Below are 27,500 nucleotides of genomic sequence, written 5' to 3'. Positions count from 1 at the left end.
TGAACTGAAATGCCACACTGTAAATTGCGCAATTGTATCCCACTGTTTCAGTAGCTAAAGGTGTGTTTTGTTCAAATAACAACCAATGACTGTAGAACTACACCTAATAAAGCCTCCAGCTACAGATAAAGATTTTTGTCTTAAAACTGATGGTGTCACTTTTGCTGGAAAAGGGTCTTGAAGAATCTCCAGGAGTTCTAAAAAAAATCCCATGGTCACATTTCCCCCACTCACCCAAATCTGGAGCTTGACCCTCTTCTCATTCCGGTAGACGGTCTTGACCTTGAAGTCGATACCCACGGTGCTGACGAAGGCGGAGGTGAAGGAGTCGTCGGCGTAGCGGAACAGGAAGCTTGTTTTGCCCACGCTGCTGTTCCCGATGATGAGCAGTTTGAACATGTAGTCGAAGTTCTGATCGGCCGCGTCCTTCTGCGCCTGCGACTGCTGGCGGGGGTCACTCACTGACGCCATCTACGAGTGAGGAGGGACAAGGTCGAACGACACAGGTCAGCTGAACCTCATCCGAAGCAGTTATCTTACTGCTGCAAGGTTGGCAAGTTAATCTTGAACGTTTCATAAACGTTCTGGAATGGTCAAAGCCCACAACCAGCGGATTCTTTTTTTTTTATCTGTTTTTTTTTTTTTCTGCTACATGGACCATTGGGCTTGGGATTTGAAGTGAACTCGAGATTCGGGAATGATAGAAATTCCTAAAGGCTGGATACGAGGAAACAAGAGATTAACTTGTCTCTGTCAAGTCACTGTAACAGGTTACTGACCTCTCAGTGTTGCATAAGACAGATAAGTGAAGATCTCTCACTGGGATATGAACATAAGTTATAGATGCTGCCACCCTCCGTCCCTCCCTCTCTCTCTCTGTCTCTGTCTGTCTGTCTCTCTCTCTCTCTCTTTCTCTTTCCTCTTCTCTCTTGCTCTGGGCAATATCAGTAATTGTGAGATGCTGAATATATCTTTTCGCCGCTTAAGATGGTAGCCCTGGAGACCAGCTCAGCATGAAGAATGCAGCACCATAAAGATAGAGCCAGGCTGGCCAACGCTCTGTCAGCAAACAAACACACACACACACACACACACACACAAAAGGCATCTTAAATCTGCCCAGTTTTACAGATGGTGACCAAGCATCTGTTCGCTCTGCTAATGATCAAAGCCAGTCAATTTTATTGGTTCCAGCTAAGAGGAGCTGTAAGTGGAACAAATGATTTCAACAGTGTCCTAATGTTCCTAATGGTAATGAAAAACTAAAGATTAAGATAAAGATAAAAGTTACTGGTACTGGGAATATATTTAGGGTAATGACAGAGGCACCTAGACCTCACATGTAGTTTGCATGTATGAGCAATGTATATGTGTGTGCGTGAGTGTGTGTGTGAGAGAGAGAGAGAGAGAGAGAGAGAGAGAGTGTGTGTGTGTGTAAATGTGTATGTGAGTGTGTGTGTGTGAGTGGGTATGTGTGTGTGTATGTGTGTGTGTGTGTGTGTTCCGTGACTGATATTCTGAAACCCCTCTCTCTCACTATCACACACTGATATCCTGGTCATATTCCCGTCAGATCCCCATCAAACCAACTTGGCTCCCAACCCGCGGAGTTTCGGGGGCAGTGGGTCCGTTCTCACAATACCCTCTTACTCACCAATGTACCTGTATACATATATATACATACACACACACACACACATATACTGTATATATTAGCACATTCTCTTAAACACTGCTTTATTAGGTGTCTAACCTTTAGAGTCAATAAACCCCGTAGAGGTTTTTATTATGAAGCCTTGTTAGTCTGCCTGGTGTCTGTTGTGTTTACTGTAGATGAATATTAGCGCTGCTGTTTCTTTATTTGGACCAGTCTTCAGTGTCTCTGGGGATAACTATATACTACTCTGCAGCCAGCTGAGCTGAAATGCTGATTCAACAAACATGAAAATAGACTATATATTACAGTCTAACTGTCTATTTGCCAGAGCTGAGGATCAGGGGGTTGAAATATGATGGGATAAGGCAGTGATGGCATGCCACTGAAGCTGCCCCAAACACTGGTCTAGGATCAGCTTTGCACACCTTGTAATCTTAAACGTCTGGCGCACAATCAATAGGGATTTGACCATTTACTGTACCGGTCTGAAAAGAACGGAGTCACCATTATATGACATAGCTCACACGCACACGAGTGAGTGAATGAATGAATGAATGAATGAATGAATGAATGAATGAACTGGTCTTTGATAACGCCATCCTGTAGACAGAATGGTTCAAGTGAAAGAAATCCGACATTTTCATTTGAATATCTACAACTTTAACTTGTAACGGCACACTTGAAAAGGGAGTGGCAAACATGCAGACTACAATAAAAGAGGTTTTCCTCTCTGTAAACAAAACTTAACTTACCAATGAAGCTCCCGTTACGATATTTAACGAAAACGACGTTTAATCAGAAGAGCGCATCTCTCTCCTGTACAGTGACGCAACATAAACTGCCTCCACCCAGAAAAAAAACTGCATACATACATAAAGCTGATAACGACATAGGGTTTGCGTTGACAGATCGTGCATACATTTGGTGAATACTTTGAACAGAGAATAACTGTAACTCGCTATATGATTAAGTTCCATTCCAAACCACTGCAGCGCGTGCCTTTTCTATTGTCAGGATGAAGCTTCGTTATTTTCCCACTCAGTACCGGACTTCCATATGGACATTCTCAGAGTATCAGTAGCTCGCATGGTAGTCGCTTTTCTAAGCCTTAAGAGGTTAAATAAAGCGATTTGACTGACCTTAGCGTGTAGATTGCTTGGCGAATGATGTCTTTGAACGAAAATTTAACGTTATTCTGCTCTGACATCCACTTTTCACCTCGCCCTCCCGCAGCTCAGTGTCCGTATGGTCGCTCACTCGTTTTGGCGTGAGCGGCGTCTCCGAATCTCTTCCCTTTTTTAAATTTCACGGAAACCTGTGAAAATAAAATTAATCTCCCTGTTCCAAAATGCGCGTCGGCTTTTGATGTCTGTTCTCGGTCTATCAGTTTGTCATAGCGTGGAATTAGTAGCTACTTCCCCATTGAGGAGCCGAAGAGCGAAGACTGCTCTGGGATCAGCCTAGAAGATATTGCCAACATCGCAGCAGCCAATCAACAGGCGATATTAGTGGAGACGCATATGATTTCTGTACAATGGCTATAGAGCCGGATGAGGGGAGATATTAGTGTGGCTGAGGAGTCGTTTTGTGTTTTCTCTGGTTGTGCTGCATACAGACATGGCCAGTAACACATTCACTTGTCACATATATTGCAGCTATCAGAGAAGCAAATATAATTTAGGATATTAACGATATTAAACTATATTATTGGTCTTTATGATCTTTATGTTTGAAAGCCGTTTTATTTAGCAAGTGAGATGATGCCCATTATTTGCATCCTTTTCACTGGGGGGGGAATCCAACCTCATACAGTCGTCTTTGCTTGGACCCAGCCAGGCTACTCAAGCAACATTATTAAAAGGTCACAGATCTATAAGTGATCGCACTTTTACTTGTTTAACTGAAACACGCTCTCTTTTCGTCAGAGGTGCAAGTAATGTCGCAGCGTGTTCGAACAGTCTGCTCGGTTGAACACGGCATTCCGGTGAGTTTCCACTCAAAAACAAACAGATTCACTGAAAAACATAGCCCCAGTCATGTTGCTGACGAAACAACCTGAACAGGACAATAAAATCTTCAAGACTTATCAGTTTATTTCTTTATATTTCTCTTTATAGATAGATAGATACACATATTTTTTTAATTTTATTTATTTGTTTATTTGTAGAAATATAATGCCACCGCTCATTCCCTCACTAAGTAACCACTCTGCAGCACCGTTGTTCAAATCGCACTCCGTGGAGCAGACTCTCTTAACGGAGAAGGGTAACCGAGTCAGTTACGGAGGATACGAGTCGTGCATATGGTGAGAGGCTGAGGGGGGCCCGGTGCATGTCGGAGCTGCGTTGTGTATTTATTAAGTGTAAAAAAAAAGACATTACAAAGGAAAAAAAAACAACAGAGAAACCAGATCACTGAAGCACTCTGACATTTTTGTTGAGTGCTGAATAATTTTATTTATCGAGGGATATAAGCAACATAACATGCATATGTCAGGTCTTATGTCAGATGTATATGAACTATGGAGCTTAATGTGCACTTTTAGGTCATTCCAACAGTTACTGTGATAATCCACGTGAGATGAATCTTTTTTTTTTCTTCCTCCTGATGAATTTATGGTGGGATCCGTCATTCATGTACTTGACATTTTCATGGTAAATTATGTATCTTTTTTTTTTAAACTCAGTTCTACCTTTGAAAAACTCCTGTGCTCTGTACAATAGCAGGTTTGAGCACGCATCTGATTGTTAGGACCGGGCTGGGGGAACTTTATACTCCTAAATACAGGGTTATTATTGTGAAATATTATGTACACTCATTTAGTGAATGTGTGTGTGTGTTTTGTCCTCGCTCACTCTGCCATATGAATGAGAATCAGTGGTTGTCAGAACATCCTCATTCATGAGAAGTAACTGTAGTCTTTTAGAGATTGGATCGGTGATGAGTCTTAACTAACTGACTGAAATTTATCCTTCTGATGTGGCTGAAATTATGTTGACTTAAATTCCCTTGGTTTTAAACACAGAATGGGAGAGTGAGGGAGAAAAAAGCATTCACTGAGGCATTGTGTAATCAAAATGCCTTTGGCAGACACACACACACACACACACACACACACAGAGCAATCAGGTCTCAGCTTGATAAAAATGCGGAGTCTTCTCAGCCTCAGTCAAACTAAGAGGATGTAAGTGGCTCTCTGCAGGGCTTATATTACTCAAATGGATGTGTTTTATTAGTGGGCTAGTGCTTGGTGTGTGGCGTTAGAGTTCTCTCAGGATGACAATGCACCAGGTTACACACATTACTCATTCCCCACCCCGATCTCTCCGCGGATCAACTCCCAACAGTGGAACTAGCTTATTGATCTTTCTCTGCGTTTTAAAACAGAATAAAACGAAACCCCAACATTCCAAATCAAACAAGGGAACACGAAACAGCTATAAGCAAAATAACATTCCTTGTTTCTATTTTAAGTGACATTAACACTGTTTCTTAAAAAATACATATAAAACAAAACAACTCAATATATCTTCTTAAATGAAACGCCACATGAAGAACTCCACAAAAAAAACTCCTCAAAAAAAAAACTCCTCAAAACTAAATGGAACACAAGAACATTACATCTCTTTTCTGAGCAAACAACAGAAATAAAATTAATAGTTTATAACAATCTCTGTATTTTTTTCCAAGCATTAGGCTGCGTGTCCACTGAAATCCGATTGGCTGAAAGAATGTGGGTGGCGTTTTCCTGGGTCACTGGCTTCCCAGAGACTCTCAAACTCCTTCTGATAGGGCGGCACTAAGTCCGGCTCCTCCGTTACCATGACGTTCTCCTTGTTGCTCTGGACGGCGGTCAGCGTCCAGTTGAGAGAGCCCGTGATGAGTTTGCGTCTGTCCACCAGTGCGAACTTGTGATGCATGTGCACTGCGTTGCTTACGTCATGTCTAACACAGATCCCTGGGATACGGGAGGACGGCCACACACACACACACACACACACACACACACACACACACACACACACACATTACATCACATTTACTCATTTAGCAGATGCTTTTGTCCAAAGCGACTTCCGAGGCAGGCAGAATACAAACCAAGCATGTGGCCGTCACGGAGCCAACGGTGGCATAAACGCCACCGCTAAGTTCAGCGTTAGACCAGATACACGTGCAGGGACAGCTGAAGGAAAGTAATAGAGTGAACTACAGGCAGAGACACACATACAGATACAGGCACAGATTCATACAGGTACAAGTCGATCTCTAGGCCTGTAATCTAAAGCTACTGCTTACGCTCCGACATAAAGTATCACAAACTGAGCGCTACGTAGCACCTGTCATAGAGGGAAGGAAAACTATATCATAAAGGTCAGTGCACACAGGACAGTATAAGCATCAGCAGAGATTTATAGCATTTATAAAGAAGTGTAATGGAACGTACATCATAGAAAGATGAGTAAAATATTGGGAAATCTGAACCCTTGCACAGATGAGTACATTTCTAATTACGTAAGATATAAAATGGTAAAGGATGATTTCCACGAATAAGGGGAGATAAGATAAGGAATTAAGCGATATATTTTATGGATAGATTATGACCTAATTCAAACTATGCTGTAAAAAAAAAAAATTGTCACGTCATGCTGTCATAAAAAAAAGAACCAATAGAATGTGGCGGTTATGGCGACGGTTATGACAGCATTGAAGGGTGTGACAGTTACTATTTTTAAAAATGGATCTGATTCAAGATTTATTATTATTGAACTTGGCTGTTATGATGACCGCCAGAGGAACAAACCGTTTATAAAAAAAGAAAAATACTGAAGAGAGAGCGAGAGAGAGAGAGAAAAAAAGACAAATTGAAGTAGACAGGATGGCCTTTTAAGGCAGTTACTGCAGTGGCCCTAAAACTGTCTGCTGGTAAGATCAAAGCTATAAAAGCCAAAAAAAAAAAAAAAAAGTTCTTTTATCAGGGAGAAGTGCCCCTGGCACTCTTGTGTTCTGTTCGACCGTCCCGTTCAGACTCTCATCTGCAGCGAATCTGTCTTCGGCCCAATTAACCAAAGAGCACTTTGGCAGGTTCTGTTGTTGCGTTTTTTTCATCTTCGTTCACTAAACCAGTCACACACACACACACACCCCTACATCTCAGTTCACCCAAGAATTCAACAGCAGCAATGGAAGCAGGGTGAGCAGAAGCGATTTCATATCTGCCAAAGCTCATTCGGCTTGGCAGTGTTACGGGAGCCAGCGGCACCGCACGACGAACCCGTGTCCCTATAAAGTCCCTATCTTATCTCACATCAGTGTTTCCAGGCCGCGTGAGCTCATCCTCCAAGTGTCTTGCATCAACTCACAGTCACTGACCCGCGGTAGCCGTGGAGACGCAGTCGCAGTGACGTCGTCTGTCATGAATGCAGTGCGTGCCAAGACAGACCAGATGATTTCATCTCGCTGCCAGTATCAGCGAGGCCGCAGGGTCAATCGAGTTTGAATGTTATTGCCCAAGCAACAAAATCTTTTTTTTTTTTTTTGTCTATATATATATGTGTATATATATGTGTGTGTAAATATATATATGTCTGTGTGTTTCTGTATATATATATATATATATATATACACACACACACACACACATACATACACACATATATATATATATATGTCAGACTGTGAAGAGTCTGTGGAGTGTGGCACTGTAAAACTCTCAGAGGGCCTCGTGTTTGACATTAGTTAAGAGTCTACCATCAAAATGTCTGGGTGAAAATCTATCTATCTATTAAAAACAGATGACTGGATATAAAACTAAATGAATATATAAAGTGTATGTTAAGCCTGTACGTGCTCTATGGCTCCAGATACCTTAAGAAACCACAGAAATCCACAGTACCACACTTTAGTGCGAATGCAGCTGCACTATCATACCTGCCCTGCGGAGGGCGCCAATCTGGGATCCAGTGATGAGCATGTAGTCTGCGTCGGTGAGGACCCGGACGGCAATTCCACGGCTGTGGAGCAGCAACACCGCTCGACACAGCTCCACGTGAGAGAACGAGAAAACGCACAGGTCCAGCGACACTTTCGCAGACAGGACGTGACCCAGCATCTTACCGAATGATGTCTCCACACCGTGGGGGAGGGAACATGAGCTTGGGGACACAGGGACAAAGAAAAATGAGATCCAAGATGACCGACTGGGGGTGACCTTTGGGTATTTGCTGTTCCAAGACTGCTCAACTTTATGAAAATACTTGCTTCAGCCAGAAATCTGCTATTGTTAAGTGCTACACTTCTTACTAATATAACGGATCACCAGTGACTTAGGGCCCTCAGTCAAGTACGATGTGTTTGAGTCACTCCAATAAATATTTCTTAAGTGTGCCTTTCTGAGATACCCTTACACCAAGTTCTGTACAGATTTCGAGCTACATTTTAGCTGAAATCTCACTCTGGGAATTTTCATTGCAGCAGTGATGTTGGTTACCATGGAAGCGTCCTCGCAGGTGTGAAGAGGTGTTCCACACAGGCGGGTGGGGATGGGAAGAAGAGGACTTCGTTCAGGGGGCCATGGGAGCCTCGTCCCGGCCAAAGACGACGGGCCAACCAATCCAGGCACTCCACTCCCAGAGTGACAGCCAAAGCACCCAATCCCACGAGCTTTAACACCTCTTTCATGGACATCTGTGACAGAAGTGAGAAGGATGTGAAGTGTGATGTGAAGACATGGATGGCAGATAGATGGCAGAGAGAGAGAGAGACAGAGACAGAGAGAGAGAGAGAGAGACAGAGAGAGTTGCTATAAGCATGCAATTATGTCAGTATTGCTGACAACACAAGACCAACTGAACACACATTAATTTGGGGCAATTGGAAAAGTACAAGATGTTCACTCAGAGAACAATGTGACAGGTGACAGACTTACAAAGGGGAAGACCTAACCCCTATTTCGGACCAGACGCGAAAAACGCGCCTCCCTAGCACCGCTTTTGTACGCTTCAAAGCAGGTTTCGGAACAGTTCTTTTTTTTTCCTCGCCTAAGTCTATCTATCTTTCAGCTGATAAAATCCTATCAATTTTGTGTTTGTTGTACGTCTGAGCTTCAAACGCAGTGCTACAATAGTACTTATTTGGGGCCGGTACTGAAGAGCACTAGGTGAGAATACGAGTGTTGCGCAGATCTACTCTGCGTGTGAAACTAGGCAATGTGTTACACATTCCTGTAACCTATTCAACACCCAAGCTAAGTGCACTGAAAATACTTCCTCGGCATTTCTGGTTCAAAGTTTTGCAAGTCGGCACTCCACGTACAAATGACAACATATTAAACAGGTTTACAACACTAGCAAGCTAACTGAAATTAACACTTAAGCAGTTCGCGAGTATGAACCAATCAATTTACTATCATTGGCGCAAGACAAAGTAGTCTATATGCGAACGTTTGATATTTCATACACTTGCATTTCGTGCCTGTCCTCAAATTACAGCTGTTTCACTGAGAGTACATGTATAAGCGTTTTACCAACAAAATCTGCGCGTCTAAATTATGCTTCCCGCTCAGGAGGTCGTGCTTTTCAGTTGTTTTCACGTGCAGCTCTGTTACCCACGACTGCAGTCGAAGTCAGGGATGGTTCATTCGCTGCCTAAGATCTCACAACAGTTTAGTGCTGTTAGATCAAACTGTCTGACGCGGGACCGAATGACAGGAATAACTTAATTACATGAGTCCAAAGTAGTTCAACTGATAACTGGTTCTATATACATACCTGACAATGTTAATGTTAGTTAGTTCCGACGCTTAATTAAGTTTTGAGACTGCGTCCCGATGGAAAATAACGCTTTACTGATCACCATTGATTTTTAATAACGTTTTAATTTTAGATATTATGAGCATGGTGTTTTCTATTTTTATAGGTTCCGTTGCATAGATTTAAAATGAACGTATTGCACACCTTAAAATTTCAAAAGATACTTCACACTGAATTTTATTGAAAATGTTTTGGAAACTATTTAAATTGGTTTTAACTCCATAACCAATCAGATTCATGAAATCACATCTGAAACTTCCGGAATCTCCCCGGATGCACCCGACTCAAGTCGATCGACTGACGTCATTCACAAGAACAGGTAAACAAAGCCATGCGCTAGCTACACAATAATATTCACATAAATTAGCAAAATATTCCTGTCTTCAAACTCGCTGCGGGGAACATTTAAATATTCAACCGTCAATGTACAATTTGTCTATGATTCACGTATTTTATGAATGATCTTCGTTTTCGATTGTTGGTTTTGCTAAATTTTGGTAGCCAGCCATCTTCCTCTGGCATGCTTAGCTAGCCAGAAACGTTGCATATTGAAGAGTTCTGTTTTTTAATCGTTTACTGCATAACCAGTAAATCAGCATCTTAATGCTGAGCTGTGGTATTGCTTGGCGAACGATTTCGCTCACCGACAAGAATGCAGTTATTTCAGCAAAGTAATCATTGGCGTAACTTAATAACGATTGTGTTTTCAATAACCATAAACAGATAAAATGGGTCGTCGCAAGTCGAAGAGAAAGCCCCCGCCTAAAAAGAAACTAACTGGGAACCTGGACACTCAGTTTACCTGTCCTTTCTGCAACCACGAGAAGTCCTGCGATGTCAAAATGTATTTATTCTCTTCACACCAGTTTTTCTGAGTCCTTTACCATAACACGAAAACATCCAACAAGTTATTTATCTATTTATTTTGTTTTGTTTTTTTGTTTTCTGTTCTCACAGGGAACGCAGCAGAAACACGGGAATCATATCTTGTACAGTTTGCTTGGAGGAATTCCAGACACCTATCACCTGTATCCTTTAGAAACCAATACATGTCAACTGTAACCTAACACTTCCGTTGACCGGAGCTAACTCACTCACACAGATATAGACAAGAGATTATTAAACAGAATGTACCCGCTGGTTACAATCAATAGTATTATGAGGTCAGTCATGCATTGAGCTCTCTGCTTTAATGAAGGTAGGTTTTTGTTGGGCATTTGCGTTTGTCAGTTAAAATAATGAAAAGGTGCAGGGATGGTTTTTGGTAGTCGTCTTCTTTATTGAGGCTCAGCGATGGTACAAAGAAGGAAGAGGAGCCGCTCTTTGCACAAGAAGATGTTGCTTGTGGCTTGTGTCTTGGTGTTACAGACGAAAGAAACGAGAGAAAACGAGTCAGATTTATGACACCAATAAATGACCATCAGCAAATGACCATCTATCTGTGTGTGTGAAGGGAAAGATGTTGTAAGAAAGATTATGTAAGTTTGTACAAAGGCAAACAGTGATGTATGCTCTTGTGTGAGTCATGTGTTGTGCTTCTTCTGACCTTAACACCATAGAGAACATTCTGCTAGGCCCCATTGTTCAGAGTGAATGTCCATAGCGTGTGCTATAAGGTATAAAGCATGCAAATCCAACGGCCCAAGGACATAACTGCATGTAAAAATCATCTTTTGAAGGTTTGGATTTTGAGGAAAAAGGCAGAATCTTTATTCTTACTCCTCCTTTGTCATTCAGTCCTCATTCTCAGCATTTTTCTTAACGCGCTTGTCCAGATCTTTCAGAGCCGGTGGACGTGTACAGCGATTGGATAGACGCGTGTGAAGCAGCCAATCAGTGACATTTAGGGCGGTCTCAATTAGACTTAGCACTACATACCATCTCATTTGACCTGTAATATCCTGTCTGAAACTCTTCAGCATGATTATAGATGTTTTTTTTTGAACAGGGAATTGTCTCGAAACACAACTTAACTTACGACTGGCGTCTGAGAGCGCGATCAGAAGTAGTATCTTAAAAGTGACACATTCCCCCTATCATTTTGGTCATTTTAACTGAAGACTGATTCCCTATACTAAAATTTATAATGTGAGGAAAAAAAAACTGGACAGTTGTCATTGCATCACACCAGTTTGTCACACCGTTTGTAGTGATTCCGGTGATGACAGCGTGGGATTAATGAACTGTGTTGCATCATTTTTATAATGTAATGATCCTGTGGAGGTTTTTTTGTTGATTAATTCGTTTAAATTATTCGAAGATTAACTTTGCTCATACAGATGGAGCTGTGTATCAGTATCACACAGGTGTAAGTCATGCTGAAATTTATGTTTGTATGTCGCTTTTTTTGTTTTTAAATAGACATTCGCTCAGTTCACAAGTGTTTCAATCAATAGTTGTCCGTCAGTAACGGATACTCAAGTTGTTTGACGTGTAGTTCTTAGTTGAGGTTCATTTGCACCCAGAATGAAAAGTACAAATTCTGCTTATTTGTTTTGTGTTTATTACCCTTGTTTTACATCCTTGTAAGGTCATGTTTAAATGGCCACTGGGCAGTGTCATGCATTCAGAGACAGATTTGAGTTCTAGCACATCAGATTCAAAAACATCTCATTTGTCTTCAATTTGGCTCCAGAATCTCATCAGAATGTGGGATTTTGGACGACCTGTTAGGACGTTTATATTTGTCTAAAAGAACATTCGTTAATTCTTATAGCTTAATGCAGTAATACCATAAAAATGAAAAAATTTAAAACTTTGCCACCAGATGTTTCGGTAGTAACAATTTTGTAACACTAGATGGTGCTAGAAAACAATGGTTGCTCTGAAGGGTCTCTCCCTCAAGTTGTGGAAACAGTAACTAATTCATGCAATCAGGTAATAAATAAAATGAAATTATTGTAATACAGAAACTTTCTATTCATTTTGTAAAAGTATGGACAAATTATAGGGACAAATATTTAAAGGAATGTCATCTAATGTAAAAAAAAAACAAAAATAAAAAAAAAACATTTCTGTCATGTTAATGGAATAGGAATACATGCTGTTTATCAATCAGAACTGCTACATTTTCAGAATTGATACATTTTTACATAAATGTATAAAACACGGATCACATGCAATGTCGTAAGTTAGGTGGTAAAGTGTACATTGCAGAGTTGCAGAACATTTTTTTTTTAAATCATTGTTATGTTAAATGTTTGAAGTTCTGAAACATTCTTATTTAAAATAAAAAAGTCTTATTGCTCCCAAATACTTATAAAACAGAGTATTATGTAAAAAAAAAAAAAAAAAAAGTAATACGTAATATTCCTTACGTTAGAACATATTGAATTGTACCTGTTACTTGAAGTTTAACTCTGTCAACTATGGGGGGGGGGGCAATGAACAAATGGACAGTAAACATGAGTGGGTACAAAAGAAATGGGTGTCTCTTTGGCCGTGGGGGTGGGGGGTGGTGAGGGGGGAGGTGTTTCTAGTCGAACCCGTCGATGCCGTAGTTGTCCTGGAATAGCATCTCTGGGTTCATGCAGTACTTACTGTCGTAGACCTGCCGGGCCAGCCCCAGCGGGGTCATGCCCTTTTGAGACGCCACCTTGTTGGTGCCCATCTGCAGGGACACGGTGGTCATGTCACATGACTCCAGGTCCAGGTTCTTCTCAAAGACCTGCCGCTTGGTGCCAGGCGCAGTCATCCCAGCCTAGAGAGAGAGAGAGAGAGAGAGAGAGAGAGGGGAGAAACGGAGTGAGAGAAAGGATGGATGGATGGGTGCACGAAAGAGAGGAACGGAGACAGTGAGAACAAGGAGAAGATGTACATATTTAGACACACCCCTCTGTCAGTAAATGTATTCACACGCAAATACTGCCTCATTGACTCCACGGCATTGTAACTGTGGAACCGTCCTCACGGCAGGTAAAACGGCGCTGATAACACACACCGATCTTTAAATCGTCTACACAGCAGGCGACCAGTAAACGTGGCAGTAACATCACATTATCCGTGCAGTCTCGGTGTTGGATTAGACCTCGTTGCTTAAAGCATTGGGATAATAACGGTTAGTTTGTCCGTACCTGGCTGGCCCCCTTATTGGAGCCCATCTGAAGACTGATAGTGGATCGGTCCATGGGGTTGTCCAAGCCCGCCTTGGGATCGTACAGGAAACGCCGCGTGCCATACGAAGTCATGCCTTTCTGACTGGCGCATTTATTGGTGCCCATCTGTAAAATTATTTTTTTTTTTTTTTAAGTGTAACGTTCAGCACACGCTGAGATGTCGTCACAGTACATTGAATAAATGTTGATAGCTGACCATTGATGAGGTTCTGTTTTTAAAGTTCTAATTAAAAACACTACTACGCAAAACAGAATTTTAAATTATTAGAAGAGTATTGCTAGACAATGTGACGCTAAAATATAGGGCCTGATCCAACTTGAAGCACAATTTAAATTATAGCGCATTCGACAGGGCTGAATTTCCTATCTGGGAAAATCTCGGTGTGGTACTACCGGTACGCGACCCTGCAAGTGTGTTAAAGGCACAGAGAATCCCGACCTGCAGGCCGATAATGTTCCGTCCCTCCCGCAGCTTGTCCGGGTCGAACTTTCTCTGCTGTTTCTCAGCGTACTTCACTCCGATATCATACTTAGAATGAAAACCTTTAGTCTTCGCCTGGAAATAAGTAAAAACGGAAACACAGGAAAGACGATTTACTCTAACATCTGCGAAAGACGCATGAATAATAACCGAAAAGCTGTATCAGTGATTTTTACAGATGTGTTTTTCACACAATTTTAGTAACAACAGGTCACAATGAGATTACCCTGAAGTTAGTTTCTAGTACATTTTATAAACATGCTGCCATCTGGTGGCCGGCTTGTGTAATGACGGCCAGTCCTTAAAATCAGCGTGTATGATATTCATAGACCAGAGCACCGTAGATTCACTCACCACTCCAGCTAAAGCGATGAGCGTGCACTGAACCTGAGTATGATTGACATTCTCAAAGAGGTCGTTGGCCTCAAAGATGTCGTGAGGCTTCAAGCCGTACTCCTGTATGGCACGGACGAAATTTCCGATGTTCTCTAACTGGGAGATCAGAGGAGACAGGTTGAGTAAGTCAGAGAGAAAGAAAGCAAGAGAGAGAGAGATAGACAGACTCCGAAGATACTAAACAGGAGGAACAATAATGAAACGCGAAAGCAAATAAAACGCTAGCGTCAAACCAGTCAGTATTAAGAGAAAATAATATTTAGAAAAAATACAAGTTTAAATGTAAGAGTCACTTCTTCACTAATCTTTTTTTTTTTTAATCTACTGGATAAACCAAGGAGTGTTTGTCTTTTCAAAAAGCTTTTAGGCATGTTCTGATTTTGTGTAAGTCATTAATAAATATATGATGTTTTTCAGCTTTTTATTATTCATCTCGTTCTTTGGATTTTAACTTTTAATTTAATATTTTAATATTATTTTTAGGAAAAATTTAATGAGTCTGGAAAATTCTAGAGCTCAACTTTAGCCATCACTTTTGCCATGAAATATGACACTGTAATCAAATATACGCACTTCACAAATTATGATTTAAAACAAAACATTTAAAATAGGTCAGTTCAATAAACTGAGACTAATTAAGAGCCTAGAGGCTGATTAAATACATAAGTAGCTGTTAATATTTTTGTTCTTCTCCGCTGAACACTGCACTGGAGGAGCGTCTACGATGGGAAGCCCTGCATCTTTCTGCTGAGCTAACTATTTAGACTGTAAATCATGCTCTGTTTCTCTAGGCCTGCACAGAGATGCTTTCTGTCAGCCAAATAGTCCATCACGCTACAGTTTAGACTCACACACACACACACACACACACACATTCTGGTATACATATTATTCCCCCACATCTGCAGTGGAATGTAAACAGATGCTTTCGTGACTAAAATACGGAGTGAACTCCGCGCGGTTCGGAGGAGGGCAGACCTAAAAGATACAGGATCCCTTCCTACACATCCTGCGTATCCAAACAAGGCTTCAGAGTTATGTCACCTCAGACATAATTCAGCCCAACCTTCAAAAGTATACGTTTGCTGAATGCCTTCACGGGCCGGTTTACGGTCGTGACGGTGGCGTGGATCAGTGCGGTCATGCGCGTTGTATCGTTAGTCCACAGATATAAACAGCGGGGAAAGATGGAGTACCTGATGCCAGTTCTGGGTTGAATTATTGACCTTTTTCACAGAGCCAGGCTGGAGTTTGTTGATCAGTCTGAAAAAAAAAACAACAACAAAAAAAAACCCCATAGCAATCAGAGTATGTATGTGTGCTCTCCAAAGGAGATTTGAGTGCTTACTGTTTACGGTTATGGACCACAAGAAAATAGTTTTATTGGGTAAGCCTCAGAAAATCTTGACCCAAATTGGTATTTATTCTGCTAATCAAGAGGGCAATGTCTCAGAGAAAGGGAGCATTGAATAGAACTGGAACGCGGCCCAGTCGTTCAAATGCAGCAAATGCTCATTTAACTCGGGTCTGCAGACAACTAGCCTCACTGCAGTGGTTCAGAACAACCCAAAAGTCATAATCTGAATGTGTTCATGCAGGCACCATTCGACAGATGCGACGTTAAGATCGTCCTCTACTCTCTATAGAGCTATGCGAACCCTCGAACGCTACAAAGGCCGACAGCAGAAGAGGACGGCCGCTGAAATTTGACCTTTGACCTCTCGTCACTCACTCGCAGAGGATGACCCCGTCCTTCAGGCCCTCCATGAAGTTGTCTGGGATGCGGCGGCCGGTCACGTCCTGGATCCATAGCCGCAGGGCCTCCTCCATCTGGGGGTCATACTTCTGGGCCAGCTGGGGGTCAAAGGTCAAAGGAAATACAAGTACAAAACATCAGTAAAAGGCACCTTTTTTTTAATTATTATTTTTACAGTATGCTTGAAATATCACCCACGGGGGGGGGGGAAAAATCAAGCATTTAGTTCCGTAACCACTACAGTTTGTCCATCACCACATAAAGGACCTCTAAACGGAACATTAACAAAAATAAATGAACAAGTCTTTTGGAGGTAGACTGAGATGACTGGTCTCGTATATGTAAGCACAGCTGTGAAAAGTGTCACATTTGCTATTATTATTATTATTATTATTACATATGTACATATTATTATATCTGCAAATATGTCCAATGCTATTAGAGCTTTAGTACTGAGGTTTCATTAACCCTGTCACTCCTGCACTGCAAACCCTGCACAGTCTGTTAAAACACACAGTAGCCCGACACAGGTCTGCAAATGAAGATACTATGCAGACTAAATCCAAGAGCCACAGTTTACTCTTTAAAGAAGGACTTAGAGAGAGAGAGAGAGAGAATGAGAGAGAGAGAGAATGAGAGAGAGAATGAGAGAGAGGGAGAGCGCGAGAGCTTGGCACTTAGTCTTAATGGGCTGTTGTTGTGTGCTGGGCTGACACCCCCATATTTGAGATTCCAGTGTGAACAGGACATCCGACCATCCTCTCACACGTTGGTCCTTCTTCTCCTTTTTAAGACAGGACAGAGATGAGGAGCCAACATAAACTCCTCTCCCAGCTCCCAGGACTGCAGGAGCTCTCTCTGTTACCTTCTCACCATCACACCAAACTAGGCAGAAACTCTCCCTCTCTCTCTCTCTCTCTCTCGTTCCCTCACTCTCCCTCTCTATCATAGGCAGAAACTCTCCAACTCTCCATCTCCTTCTTTCTCTCTCTCTCTCTCTCTTTCATTTTGTCTTTCTTTCTCTCTCTCTCTCTCTCATTTTGTCTTTCTTTCTCTCTCTCTCTCTCTCTCTCTCTGCACAAACTACACACATACACCATATAACCCCAAGCACCGCACCAGGGTAGCCCTGAGTTCAGGTTGAGTTGAAGTCGACGCCAGTCCTTTAAATTATGTCACCATAGCGTTCATTCATCCACGTGCACGCTAATGCGTATGGCGGTCTCAGCCTGTGTAATGCTAACGCGTTACGGCGAGCCATGCTTTTCATTAACGCATTCCACACCGCTAGTGTGGTTCCCTCTCAAAGAATCCACCCAAAGAGGAACATTTGTGATTAATTCAGCGGTTACGAACTTACACCAGCTGCTGTTTGAAATAAACAAAGTTTTTTTGTTTTTTTTTTTCCTTTTAAGCAACAACAATTTGCATAAACCGTAACTGTTGTTTTGAAATTCCAACGTTGCTGGTTCATTTACGTTGCTATAAACATCTGCTCGCAGACGTTGAACGTAAGGTTGTGACATTATTGATTCGGAGTACTTTGGAGTGAATTAAGTGTGGAAAAGGGAAATAATGATCTTACTCATTTTGAAGTTGATTAGAAAGTTACTACTGTGCATGAACTGGGCAGAGGGCTGTGGGAGTACACTGGGGAAACTGTAGTTTACTCATGAAAAGTGAAAAAGGATTTCAGGTCATCTCTCTCTCTCTCTTTTGCACACACACACACACACACACGCACTATGAGTAAATGGTATTAATGTGCGTTTACTGAAGCTTGCCTGCTGGAGGGTTGTCAGAGAGGACACTCTCATACCTTAAAAGGAGTCCAGACTTTAGGCTTCAGGCACCTGCCTTTTTGAACGGGACACACTTTATTCCCTCTGTCAAACACACGCACACACACACACACACACGCGCGCACATGCACACACCCACACCCCTCTCTAGTGTACTCTTATCCTTCTGAGTCTTTGTACTAGCTCAGATATTGGAGCAGGGCTTACAGCATGTGTGAGGGATGTGTGTTTTACCTCGGTGTTAATGTCCCCGAGTCTTACAGCCACATTAAGCCAATTTATTGTGTTTGAACTACGCAAGGTCTTCCTCTGAACTCCTCTTAGTATTGAACTTTTTTCTTCTTCCAAACTTTTGGAGTTTTATTGCTGTAAAAATAACCTCCTTTGTCTAAGAAATAGAATGTTTTACTACGTATTGAGTGGCAATGTTAACTCAAACCGTAGATAATAAGGCTGAATATGTCATTTAACTTCACCTGCTGACTCAATTCAGTTCAGTTTAGTTTGATTTGTACTGTCTGTTATTAACTGCAGTAGATATTCTCATTAACCAGGTTAAAGGAATTACGGCAGTGAATCCAATGCACATCCAAAGTTTTTCGGGATGAGTGTCCTCACAGTTTAGATTAGAGATGCCATTCGTATCTGGCTGTGTGATCAGCTGACAGAAATCACAGTCTTACTCAAACGACAGGGATGGTCACCGTGGAGAGGCGGGCTGTATCTGAATGTTTGACCAGAAATGACAGATAGAGGTGTAAGTTTAGACTTCGCAGTAATACTACATTAGTAGTTACACACACACACACACACACACACACACAGAGAGATAGAGGGAGTAAAGGAAATTAAAAAGAGGGGAAGAGTAGGGAGACAGAGGGAGAGTGAGACAGATAGAAATAGAATAATACAGAGAGAGTCTGTGTGTGTGTGAGAGAGAGAGAGAGAGAGAGAGAGTGAGAGAGAAAGAGAGAGAGAGATGAGGCCCTCTCTGTGTGGGCAGAATCGAAAGTCTTTCTTTTGGATGGGGCTCAAGGACAGAGGGAAATACTCTAAATGTTTACTCGTCCTTCCAATGCCACTGTAACGGTCATATTTTTGCAACGCACTCCGCTCGCGCTGCAGACCAGCAGCGAGCAGCTTAAACATCATGTACGTTAACGATCTGTGAACGACTCTTGAGACGTGTGTCTCACGTCTAAACGCGCGGAGCAAATGAGGTGAGACTCAACTCCGCTGGTTTGCTCGAATGGATGTATTTCCTTCACCAGATTTCTAAATATGGGCAAAAACGACTTGTTAAGCAAAAGACCGCTGCCGTTCTAACACATGGCACCGCTGTCATAGCCGGGATTTACGGGTTTTTTGTACTGAAGTCTTTTAACAAGGTAAGGTTGGTTAGGGTACGGTAAGGTCCTAAAAACATCTTTTAGGTTCATTATGCCTGTCATATACAGTTTAAATGTCATCGTGTTCACTGACCAAATGCTTTTTTCTGCTCTCACACACTCTTTCATTTATGAGGCTGTCCAAGATCATACAGCTAAAGTTTTTGATTAAATACACTGATTTCTTTTTACATATATACGATTTTCTTGTGAAAATGAATTAAATTAGAACTTAATTTTCTGTCTCACAGGGAAAAAAAATAACAATGACATTTTGTCATCCCCCTTGAAATGATGTTTATTCTTTCCTGTTTAAACTTTTCCTCCTCTCCCGCTCTCATTCTGTCTCTTCTATTCACATATCCTGTATACTGGCCGCTACACCAGAACACTGTGGAAGCAGACGTATCCTACCTTACTCTTGACCTCAGCAGACAGTCCGAAACTTGGTCCTTTGTGGAAATGGGCTGCCATGGTTTTCTTTCTTTTTTTTTTTTTTTAAACTCGGTTTTGTCTCTACGGCAGGGGATTCTAGAATCCTTTTTGGGCGTTCCACTCTGAGCAAGTGGCTCAAGAGTTCCCAGTAGAACTTTCCCTCATTCTTTTAAAACTCTCTCTCCCTCAGGCACGCTCAGAGCGGCCTCTGATTGGACGAGGGCTCTGGCCAATCAGGAGCAAAATTGTGTGCCTTAATGAGATCATCGGGATGGCATTGGATCGTCTGGATATTCTCAAACTGAGGAGTGTAATAAAAACTGATTCTTTACAGTATAATAATTAATGGATCATAGCCCTGTTAAAGGAGATAATAACTATTTTTATACATATAAATAATAGTTTATAATGGTCTGCGTGACCACACTGAATTGTTCCTGATTATGAAATTCTGTGTTTGTGGTGTTTATTTATTTATTTATTTATTTATTATCAGTCTTGTTTTTCTCTACATTATTTCTCTGCGTTAAGTTATTTCTGAAGGTAAAATGATGCCTGTGTTACAGTGTAGAAACTATTAAATCTTTGAAACATTTTAAATTTGTAAAAAAAGGTTTCTTTCAACACAAGTAAGATTACCACAATATTTGATCAAATGAAATTTTGCTTGAGAACAATGAACATACTCTGACATATGTGCTTCCAAAGATATGATCCAGGGTCAAGACTGCAAAACATACAGAACATTCCATAAAAATATGGAAATGTGGTCAAATGAACTGGGTACGGTACTCTCTTTACGGGTTTGGCACTATCTACTTAAAACAAGATATGTTCATAATATTTTCACTTTCATTTAATTATGTGTGTAAATACATATTCACATTAGCATTGACATCCTCATGTGTCTTTTCTCTCTTTCCTCCCTCTCTCCCTCTCTCTCTCTCTCTCTCTCTCTCTCTCTTCCTCTCTCTCTCTCTCTCTTCCTCTCTCCCCCCCCCCCTCTCTCTCTCTCTTTCCCTCTCTCTCTCTCTCTCTCTCTTCCTCTCTCTCTCTGTCTCTCTCCCTCTCACATACTCTGGTGCTGAGAGCTGAAGCAGACATACAGTAGCTGACATCACAGATCAGGCCTGCATGGAATGCTTAGGTGGTGTGATGGCTTTATTCCTCTGTGTCACAGCTGCCGCAACTATGTGTGTGTGTGTGCGCGTGTGTGTGTGTGTGTGTGTGTGTGTGTATGCACAGAGAGAGACTATTCACTGTTAATACCATAAGACTGTTCTATGTTCTCTCCATATGAGTCATACTCTGAATTTGTATACTATCACACTTAATGCAAGTTAATGCAAACACGCAAACACTTACTCAGATATCAGACATGCAAACACTCACTCACTCTGTGACCTCCTCACTCCGTTGATTGGCCTGTGCACCTGTTTTTTTTTCGTTTTGTTTGTTTTTCACAGCAGTCAATATGAAATTAATAGAGCAATAGCGATGTAAAAACCACTGCAAGGGAGCTTGTCAGTTGCATACTGCCGAGTAAATGACACTTATCTAACAAATGCAACTACCTGTTTGTTCATTTCTGCACTAAAACAGTCTGAATATGTGAACTCTCAGCGATGGCTTCTAACAGCCCACATTAGGTCATGACAACAGGTATAATCAGCTATATCCCCCGATCGCAGATTGAACTCTGTCAGATCTGTCTTACACAAACTGTAAATATCTTAAATGCTTATGTGGTTTAAACAGATTTATGATTCTCTTATGATGGTGAGTTTGGGTTGTGGTGCTAATATAAACGCTGGATAAGATAACATATTCTATAAAGTGAATCCTTATACCAAAGGCACAGTCAGCATGTGTGTGTGTGTGTGTGTGGGAGAGAGAGAGAGAGAGAGAGAGAGAGAGAGAGAGAGAGAGTGAGCGAGAGAGAGTGTGAGAGAGAGAGGGGGGACACAGCTGGAATGTGAAGTCTTTATTTGGGCATGGCGAGCAAGACTCAGTGGCTCTGTGAGTGGCGCGCGCGTGTGTGTGTGTGTGTGTGTGTGTGTGTGTGTGTGTGTGAGGAAAAGCCTGTTGGGAGTTTACTGACAGTCCTGGTAATCTTCTGGAACCAGGGAGAACTCACGTCATAAAAAGAATGACAGAACTCCAGTCCTGTCACTAAACCAATACAGTTTATGACAAATCACTGTTCTTATATGTAGCATATTTGTGATTAGTCACTCACTGCACCCACTCATTTAATACCAGGTCATACAGGTCATTAAATACTTTCCATATTCTCTGCGTTTTAAATGCACTGATGCACCAATCAGAATACTATTACCGATTTAAATCAGCACCGAAGCGACAAATAAACCGCACGGTAATATCGAACCGATCGGTTTTTCGGTAATGACGTCATTTTCTTTGCAGCAAATGGACGATGAAACGTAGCCATCCATTCACACGGCTGTCACTTCAAACTGTGCTTTCCACAGCTTTTTAGAATTTGGAGCTGATGTTTGTTTTAATTCCCACAGCCAGGCCCATGAGAAACAGAACACCATCTGGAACTCTTAAGCTTTTAGCCGAGCTCCCCCGAACCAAACGAGAAAAAGAAAGAAAGGAAGAAAGAAAGAAGTTGGACGCTTTTGTTAAGCACGCAGGAGCGTTCTGGAGAATATACAGGGAAAGGTAAGTGGAGCTTAAGAGTGTACCGTTCTGTCCCCAGCATGTTCTTGTTCTATCATAATTAAGTTTTCAGCAGACTTCACAACATGTGTATCCTTCCATTTAATTCTCTCAGGAGGTTTGACGTATGGTTGGAGATAAATTCATTTCAACAGCAGAGGGCGCCATTACCTCAGTTTCGGTTTATTGGCGGAGTCTCTGTTACTGGAGTGGCTGGAGTTCTTCGTTTTAACTCACAGGTTTTACTGCCCAGGGTAATGTAAGACTTTTCATGTTTATAAAATATGTATTATAAAACATGAAACATGCAGTCATTTTTAGATTTTTTCTTCTACTCATACAAACCATTTTTTCTCATTTTCTTTTATATTTGTTCTGTGCTTGTACTACCACATTACGACGGTTTAGAGCCAGAATCATAAACAGGAATCCAGGAATGTTTCAAACCGGTTCAAACCGGTTGAACTGAGTTCAAACCAGGTCAAATCTATCACATCTTTGCAAACCACATCATAGACTAACAAACTATTTGTTTGTTTGTTACTTTTTGCTGTTGTCAAATCATTGTCAAGTTTCTTCTTGCCTGCATGTTTGATGATATTCCATATTCATGGACAGTTACATAATTTTTTTTTTTTTTTTTTGTAATTTAAATCATACATCAGGCCTGCGTTTCAGGGTCTGTTGGCATTTGATTACAGGTTTGCTGGAAAGCAGGCGAGCTTTTTAAATTCAGCTGCGGGGAACAGAAAAACATAAAAGAAAGATTCTCCATCAGGAAAGAAAAAAAATAAATAAATAAAAATGAAACATACCAGTCCGTCGTGCCAAGCAGAAGACACTGAGGGACTATAGCTGTCTGTGTGGATCTAACTGAAACACATACAGCACGGAGCCTGTAGAAATTAGATATGTATTTAGGTATGACTACCACTGTAACTGCCCGTGTTTCTGTTGGCCCACTCTGCTCCTGTTATGAAATGTTCCTATATTATGAGAAAGTGGATACAGGTAATCCAGTATGTTTCTTATAAATATGTAAATTCAGTAGAACGTTTTTTTTTTGTTCTTTTCTCTTTTTTTTTTTTTTAGTTAAATGCTTATTCTGCTGAGGTCACTTGATCCGTTATCTGGACCATATTTTATCTTACTCCTGTATTTTCTCTTAACTGTATGAGCTGTATGAGGGCTTATAAAAATTTACTGGTGCTAAACTTAAGTGCCCTTACATGTTATTAGCGTACACACAAATTATGGTTATGATTACATGTTATTAAACCACACACACATTATGGTTTAGACTTAGACTTAGACTGCTTCTATTGTCATTTCCGCATATGCATGACTCATACATACAGGGGAACGAGATTACATTACACAAGGGCCACAGTGCCACATAAAAGACATAAATAATGCATAATAAATACTGAGGACAAAAAAAGCCCCAAAAAGTACTGAGTAATAAATATTAAGAACAAAATGTACTGAGTAAAACTTGTACAACATACAATACACAATACAACAAAAACCTACATATTACTAACCTAGACATAACAAGCACACCTGACACGGACAGTGAATTACAAGCAGCAACATTTGTGCAGGTAGGTGATTTGTTTGGGGTGACAGTGCAGTTGACTGTGCAGAACTGCAATTTATTGTGCAAAGGAAGAGGTCAGAGAGTTGCTGTTCTGTTGTTCTGAGTGTCCAAGCTGTTGAGGAACCTCACAGCCTGAGGAATGAAACTGTCGCATAGTCTGATGGAGGCAGCACGGATGCTGCAGTACCTCCTGCCAGAGGGTTGGGCGGTGAAGTGGATGTGGAAAGGGTGGGTGTGGTCCTGCACGACGCTGAGGGCCTTCCGGGTGCACCGCGCATCATAGATGGCCTGGATGAATGGGAGAGCACTTCCTATGATCTTTTCAGCTCTCTTCACTGTCCGCTGTGGGGACTTGCGGTCGGAGGCCTTGCGGTTCCCATGCCAGACCGTGATACAGCTGGTCAGAATGCTCTCTGCGGTGCCTCTGTAGAATGTGGTGAGGATGGACGGGGGGGAGACTTGCCTTCTTCAGGCGTCGCAGGAAGTGGAGGCGCTGCTGGGCCTTCTTGGAGAGCGCAGTGACATGTGAGGACCAGGAGAGGTCCTCTGTGATGTGCACTCCCAAGAACTTAGTGCTGCTGACTCTCTCCATGTCCGTACCATCGATGGTCAGGTGGGTATGGTGGACGCTGGTCTCTCTGAAGTCGATGATGACCTCCTTAGTTTTCCCTATGTTTGGGTAGAGGTTGGAGGTGGGTCAGCAGGGTGAACAGGAGCGGACTGAGCACACACCCCTGCGGAGCGCCGGTGCTCAGTGTGATGGTCCTGGAGGTGATGCTGCCAATTTGGACTGACTGTGGCCTCCCCCTGAGGAGGCCAAGCACCCAGTTGCAGAGGGAGGTGTTAAGGTCCAGCTGGCTCAGCTTTCCGATCGGGTGTTGAGGTACGATTGCGTTAAAAGCTGAGCTGAAGTCAGTGAACAACATCCTGGCATAGCTGTTCTATCTCTCCAGGGAGGACAGGGCTGGGTGGAGGGCAGAGGTTATGGCATCTAAAGAGAAAGGCTTTCGTCCCTGGGTGGGCTCGAACCACCAACCTTTCGGTTAACAGCCGAACGCGCTAACCGATTGCGCCACAGAGACATGTGGGATTATGGAGTGCTGTGGTATACAGTGCAGAATATATTACATGTGCTTCCCTCAGTTATGGACAGATGCCACTGAACTCCCTTTCTCTTTCACTCTCTCTCGCTCTCTCTCTCACTCTCTGTATCTCTGTGTCTGTCTGTCTCTCACTCTCTTTCTCTCCCTTTTGCACTTTCTCTCTCTCTTTCCCTCTCTCTCACTCTCTTTCTCTCCGTCACTCTGTCTCTCTGTCTGTCTGTCTCTTTCTCTCTCTCTCTCTCTGGTCAAGTTCTTATGACATAAATGTATACCAAATTTCTTACAGAACTGTACCGGGGGACATTGTCAGAGGAGGACATCAAGAAAAGATATTGTTTTTATTGTTCCAACAATCTGGTTTAACAGGGGCTAGGATTAGGGTTAGAAATAGGTTATTAATCTTAAAATCTTAACTTTAACCCTTAACAGCCCTGCTAGGATATAAAGCCTACCTGTGTGTATGTGTGTGTGTGTCTGTGGGACAGGGCTGGGTGGAAGGCAGAGGTTATGGCATCTAAAGAGAAAGGCTATCATCCCTGGGTAGGCTCGAACCACCAACCTTTTGGTTAACAGTCGAATGCACACGCACACACACACACACGCACGCACACACAAGCACGCACACACATACACGCACACACACACACACACACACACACACACACACACACACACACACACACACACACACACACACACACACACACACACACACAGAGTCAATACCAGACCATCCTAAACTTTTAGTTTCTGAGGAGATACTAGACTGTTTTGCCTACATGAATAGCCTAACTGTGTTTACAGAGGATTTCTATTTTTTTTTTACCATTGTGAAAGATTCTGTTTAAATTATGACATAGTGCATTATTTTTCTTATAATGACATCACAGTCATCTGAGGCTCTGATTGGCTGAGGGAAGGTTAGGGTGTTAACATGGTTAGCAGTGCTGTGATTATGCGTGTCATCTGAGGTGACAGGCTGGAACTGTCCGTCACTGGGACAAATGGTCTGGATATGGTATGAAATAAAGATGGACCAGTGTGAGTGATGTGAGTCCACAGCTTTCCGGAAGATTCCTCAGAATGAAACGCTGAGCTCGTTTAATTTAAAAATCACCAGCTGAGGAAAGGACGGGAGGTTCAATATAATAAGGCTTTTCCACCACAGAGCTAATGCACCTTACCTAACACGCTAAATATAAGCTCTCTCTCTCTCTCTCTCTCTCTCTCAGACACACACACACACACACACACACAATATCACACACATACACACACTCACACATACACACAGATAGACTAGACACACACACACACACACACACACATATCATTTCACTCTAATCATGGATAGCCACCTCACGGATTCCCATGTATTGTAATGGGATTGTCTGTTCTGTGTTATTGTCTATTTGAAGAGATTCTTATCAGATAATGTTTCCTTTGAAAGAGAATGAGAACGACACAGGTCATTTTCTCTGTGCAGCCTGGACCCAAACAAGCACAAAAAGCACACCCACACACACACACACACACACACACACACACACAGTCTCACATCAACCACATGTCTGTCCATTGATCTGTATAACGACAACTATGTATCAGATAAGATTACCAGAGAAGTGTAACTTCCATTGTAAATGCATGGAAGTGTCTATGAGAGGGCGTGTGATGATACATTTGACAGTGTTATTACACACACACACACACACACACACACACACACACACACACACACACACACAGTCCTTGTTCACAGATATCCATTGTGAGCCATCAATATTATATTACCTGTTCTTACGGCTTAATATTGATCTGAAGCCTCACATGGCTCTCAGTCTATTACCTGAGGGGTGTGTGTGTGTGTGTGTGTGTGTGTGTGAGTGTGTGTGTGTCAGATAGTGGTTAGTACAGCATTAAAACAGACAGCGCTCCCTCATCGATTGCTCCTCAAGTGCCCGTAGACTGGAAATGAATCCAGACTGTCACCAAACACAGCCTTACGCCATTCATGTAGGCACAAGGCATTGGATTTTTATTTCAGTTCAGTTTGTATATGAACGGAATACTGCTCCGGAGTGTAAACAATCATCGATGTTGTCAGTTCTCAGTGATAATGGTGTAATACTGACAGAGTAACAAAGAGAGAGAGAGAGAGAGAGAGAGATCAGATCAATACAAAACCATAAACTTGTTGAAATAGAGACCAAGGATAAGATCATTAAGGTCGAGTAACAGTTAAGAGAATGTGTTTGTGTGTTTGTTTGTGTA

The 27,500-nt window shown here is 41.9% G+C and overlaps 4 protein-coding genes and 1 non-coding gene across 5 annotated transcripts in view; 1 reads left to right on the top strand and 4 right to left on the bottom strand.

Moving 5' to 3' along the window:
* Positions 1–471, bottom strand: part of rab3da (RAB3D, member RAS oncogene family, a) — an 8,250-nt gene extending 7,779 nt beyond the window's left edge. Inside the window, exon 1 of the mRNA XM_030779651.1 lies at positions 235–471. Coding sequence (XP_030635511.1) covers positions 235–471 — 237 coding nt within the window. The remainder of the gene's footprint in view (positions 1–234) is intronic.
* A 2,420-nt stretch (positions 472–2,891) lies between these two features.
* Positions 2,892–19,877, bottom strand: cnn1a (calponin 1, basic, smooth muscle, a). The gene is made up of 9 exons (XM_030778916.1): positions 19,818–19,877; positions 16,190–16,311; positions 15,654–15,720; positions 14,416–14,553; positions 14,020–14,136; positions 13,539–13,685; positions 12,987–13,165; positions 4,220–4,287; positions 2,892–2,950 (listed from the first exon to the last, which is right to left on the bottom strand). Exons 1-9 carry the CDS (start codon positions 19,875–19,877, stop codon positions 2,892–2,894), a joined length of 957 nt encoding a protein of 318 aa, XP_030634776.1.
* On the bottom strand, positions 5,350–8,341 carry pld6 (phospholipase D family, member 6). Its single transcript, XM_030780291.1, has 3 exons — positions 8,145–8,341; positions 7,586–7,809; positions 5,350–5,615 (listed from the first exon to the last, which is right to left on the bottom strand). The coding sequence occupies exons 1-3, from the start codon at positions 8,339–8,341 to the stop codon at positions 5,350–5,352; spliced, it is 687 nt and encodes a 228-aa protein (XP_030636151.1).
* On the top strand, positions 10,190–12,666 carry LOC115816634 (transcription elongation factor 1 homolog). The gene is made up of 3 exons (XM_030779652.1): positions 10,190–10,309; positions 10,423–10,493; positions 11,241–12,666. Exons 1-3 carry the CDS (start codon positions 10,194–10,196, stop codon positions 11,303–11,305), a joined length of 252 nt encoding a protein of 83 aa, XP_030635512.1. The 5' UTR covers positions 10,190–10,193; the 3' UTR covers positions 11,306–12,666.
* Positions 19,878–25,131: 5,254 nt separating the features above from the next.
* Positions 25,132–25,205, bottom strand: trnan-guu (transfer RNA asparagine (anticodon GUU)). Its single transcript has one exon. It is a non-coding gene; the product is annotated as a tRNA-Asn (tRNA).
* Positions 25,206–27,500: the final 2,295 nt, after the last annotated feature.

Source organism: Chanos chanos, chromosome 7 (genome assembly GCF_902362185.1).
Source record: "Chanos chanos chromosome 7, fChaCha1.1, whole genome shotgun sequence".
In the NCBI taxonomy this organism is placed as follows: Eukaryota; Metazoa; Chordata; class Actinopteri; order Gonorynchiformes; family Chanidae; genus Chanos; species Chanos chanos.
The sequence above is the reverse complement of the archived record's forward strand: the minus strand, read 5'-3'. Positions and strand labels throughout refer to the sequence as shown.

Bases quoted from the DNA above. Each gene is read 5' to 3' on its own strand.
- pld6 (XM_030780291.1), bottom strand. From the start codon at position 8,341: ATGTCCATGAAAGAGGTGTTAAAGCTCGTGGGATTGGGTGCTTTGGCT. The intron at 7,810-8,144 runs GTAACCAACATC...TGTGTCCCCAAG, and splicing joins CCTGCGAGGACGCTTCCATG to CTCATGTTCCCTCCCCCACG. The intron at 5,616-7,585 runs GTATGATAGTGC...CCCGTATCCCAG, and splicing joins TGGCGCCCTCCGCAGGGCAG to GGATCTGTGTTAGACATGAC.
- LOC115816634 (XM_030779652.1), top strand. From the start codon at position 10,194: ATGGGTCGTCGCAAGTCGAAGAGAAAGCCCCCGCCTAAAAAGAAACTA. The intron at 10,310-10,422 runs GTATTTATTCTC...CTGTTCTCACAG, and splicing joins AAGTCCTGCGATGTCAAAAT to GGAACGCAGCAGAAACACGG. The intron at 10,494-11,240 runs GTATCCTTTAGA...GCGCTTGTCCAG, and splicing joins ATTCCAGACACCTATCACCT to ATCTTTCAGAGCCGGTGGAC.
- cnn1a (XM_030778916.1), bottom strand. From the start codon at position 19,877: ATGGCAGCCCATTTCCACAAAGGACCAAGTTTCGGACTGTCTGCTGAG. The intron at 14,554-15,653 runs GTACTCCATCTT...CTGATCTCCCAG, and splicing joins CAACCCAGAACTGGCATCAG to TTAGAGAACATCGGAAATTT. The intron at 14,137-14,415 runs GTGAGTGAATCT...ACTTATTTCCAG, and splicing joins TCATCGCTTTAGCTGGAGTG to GCGAAGACTAAAGGTTTTCA.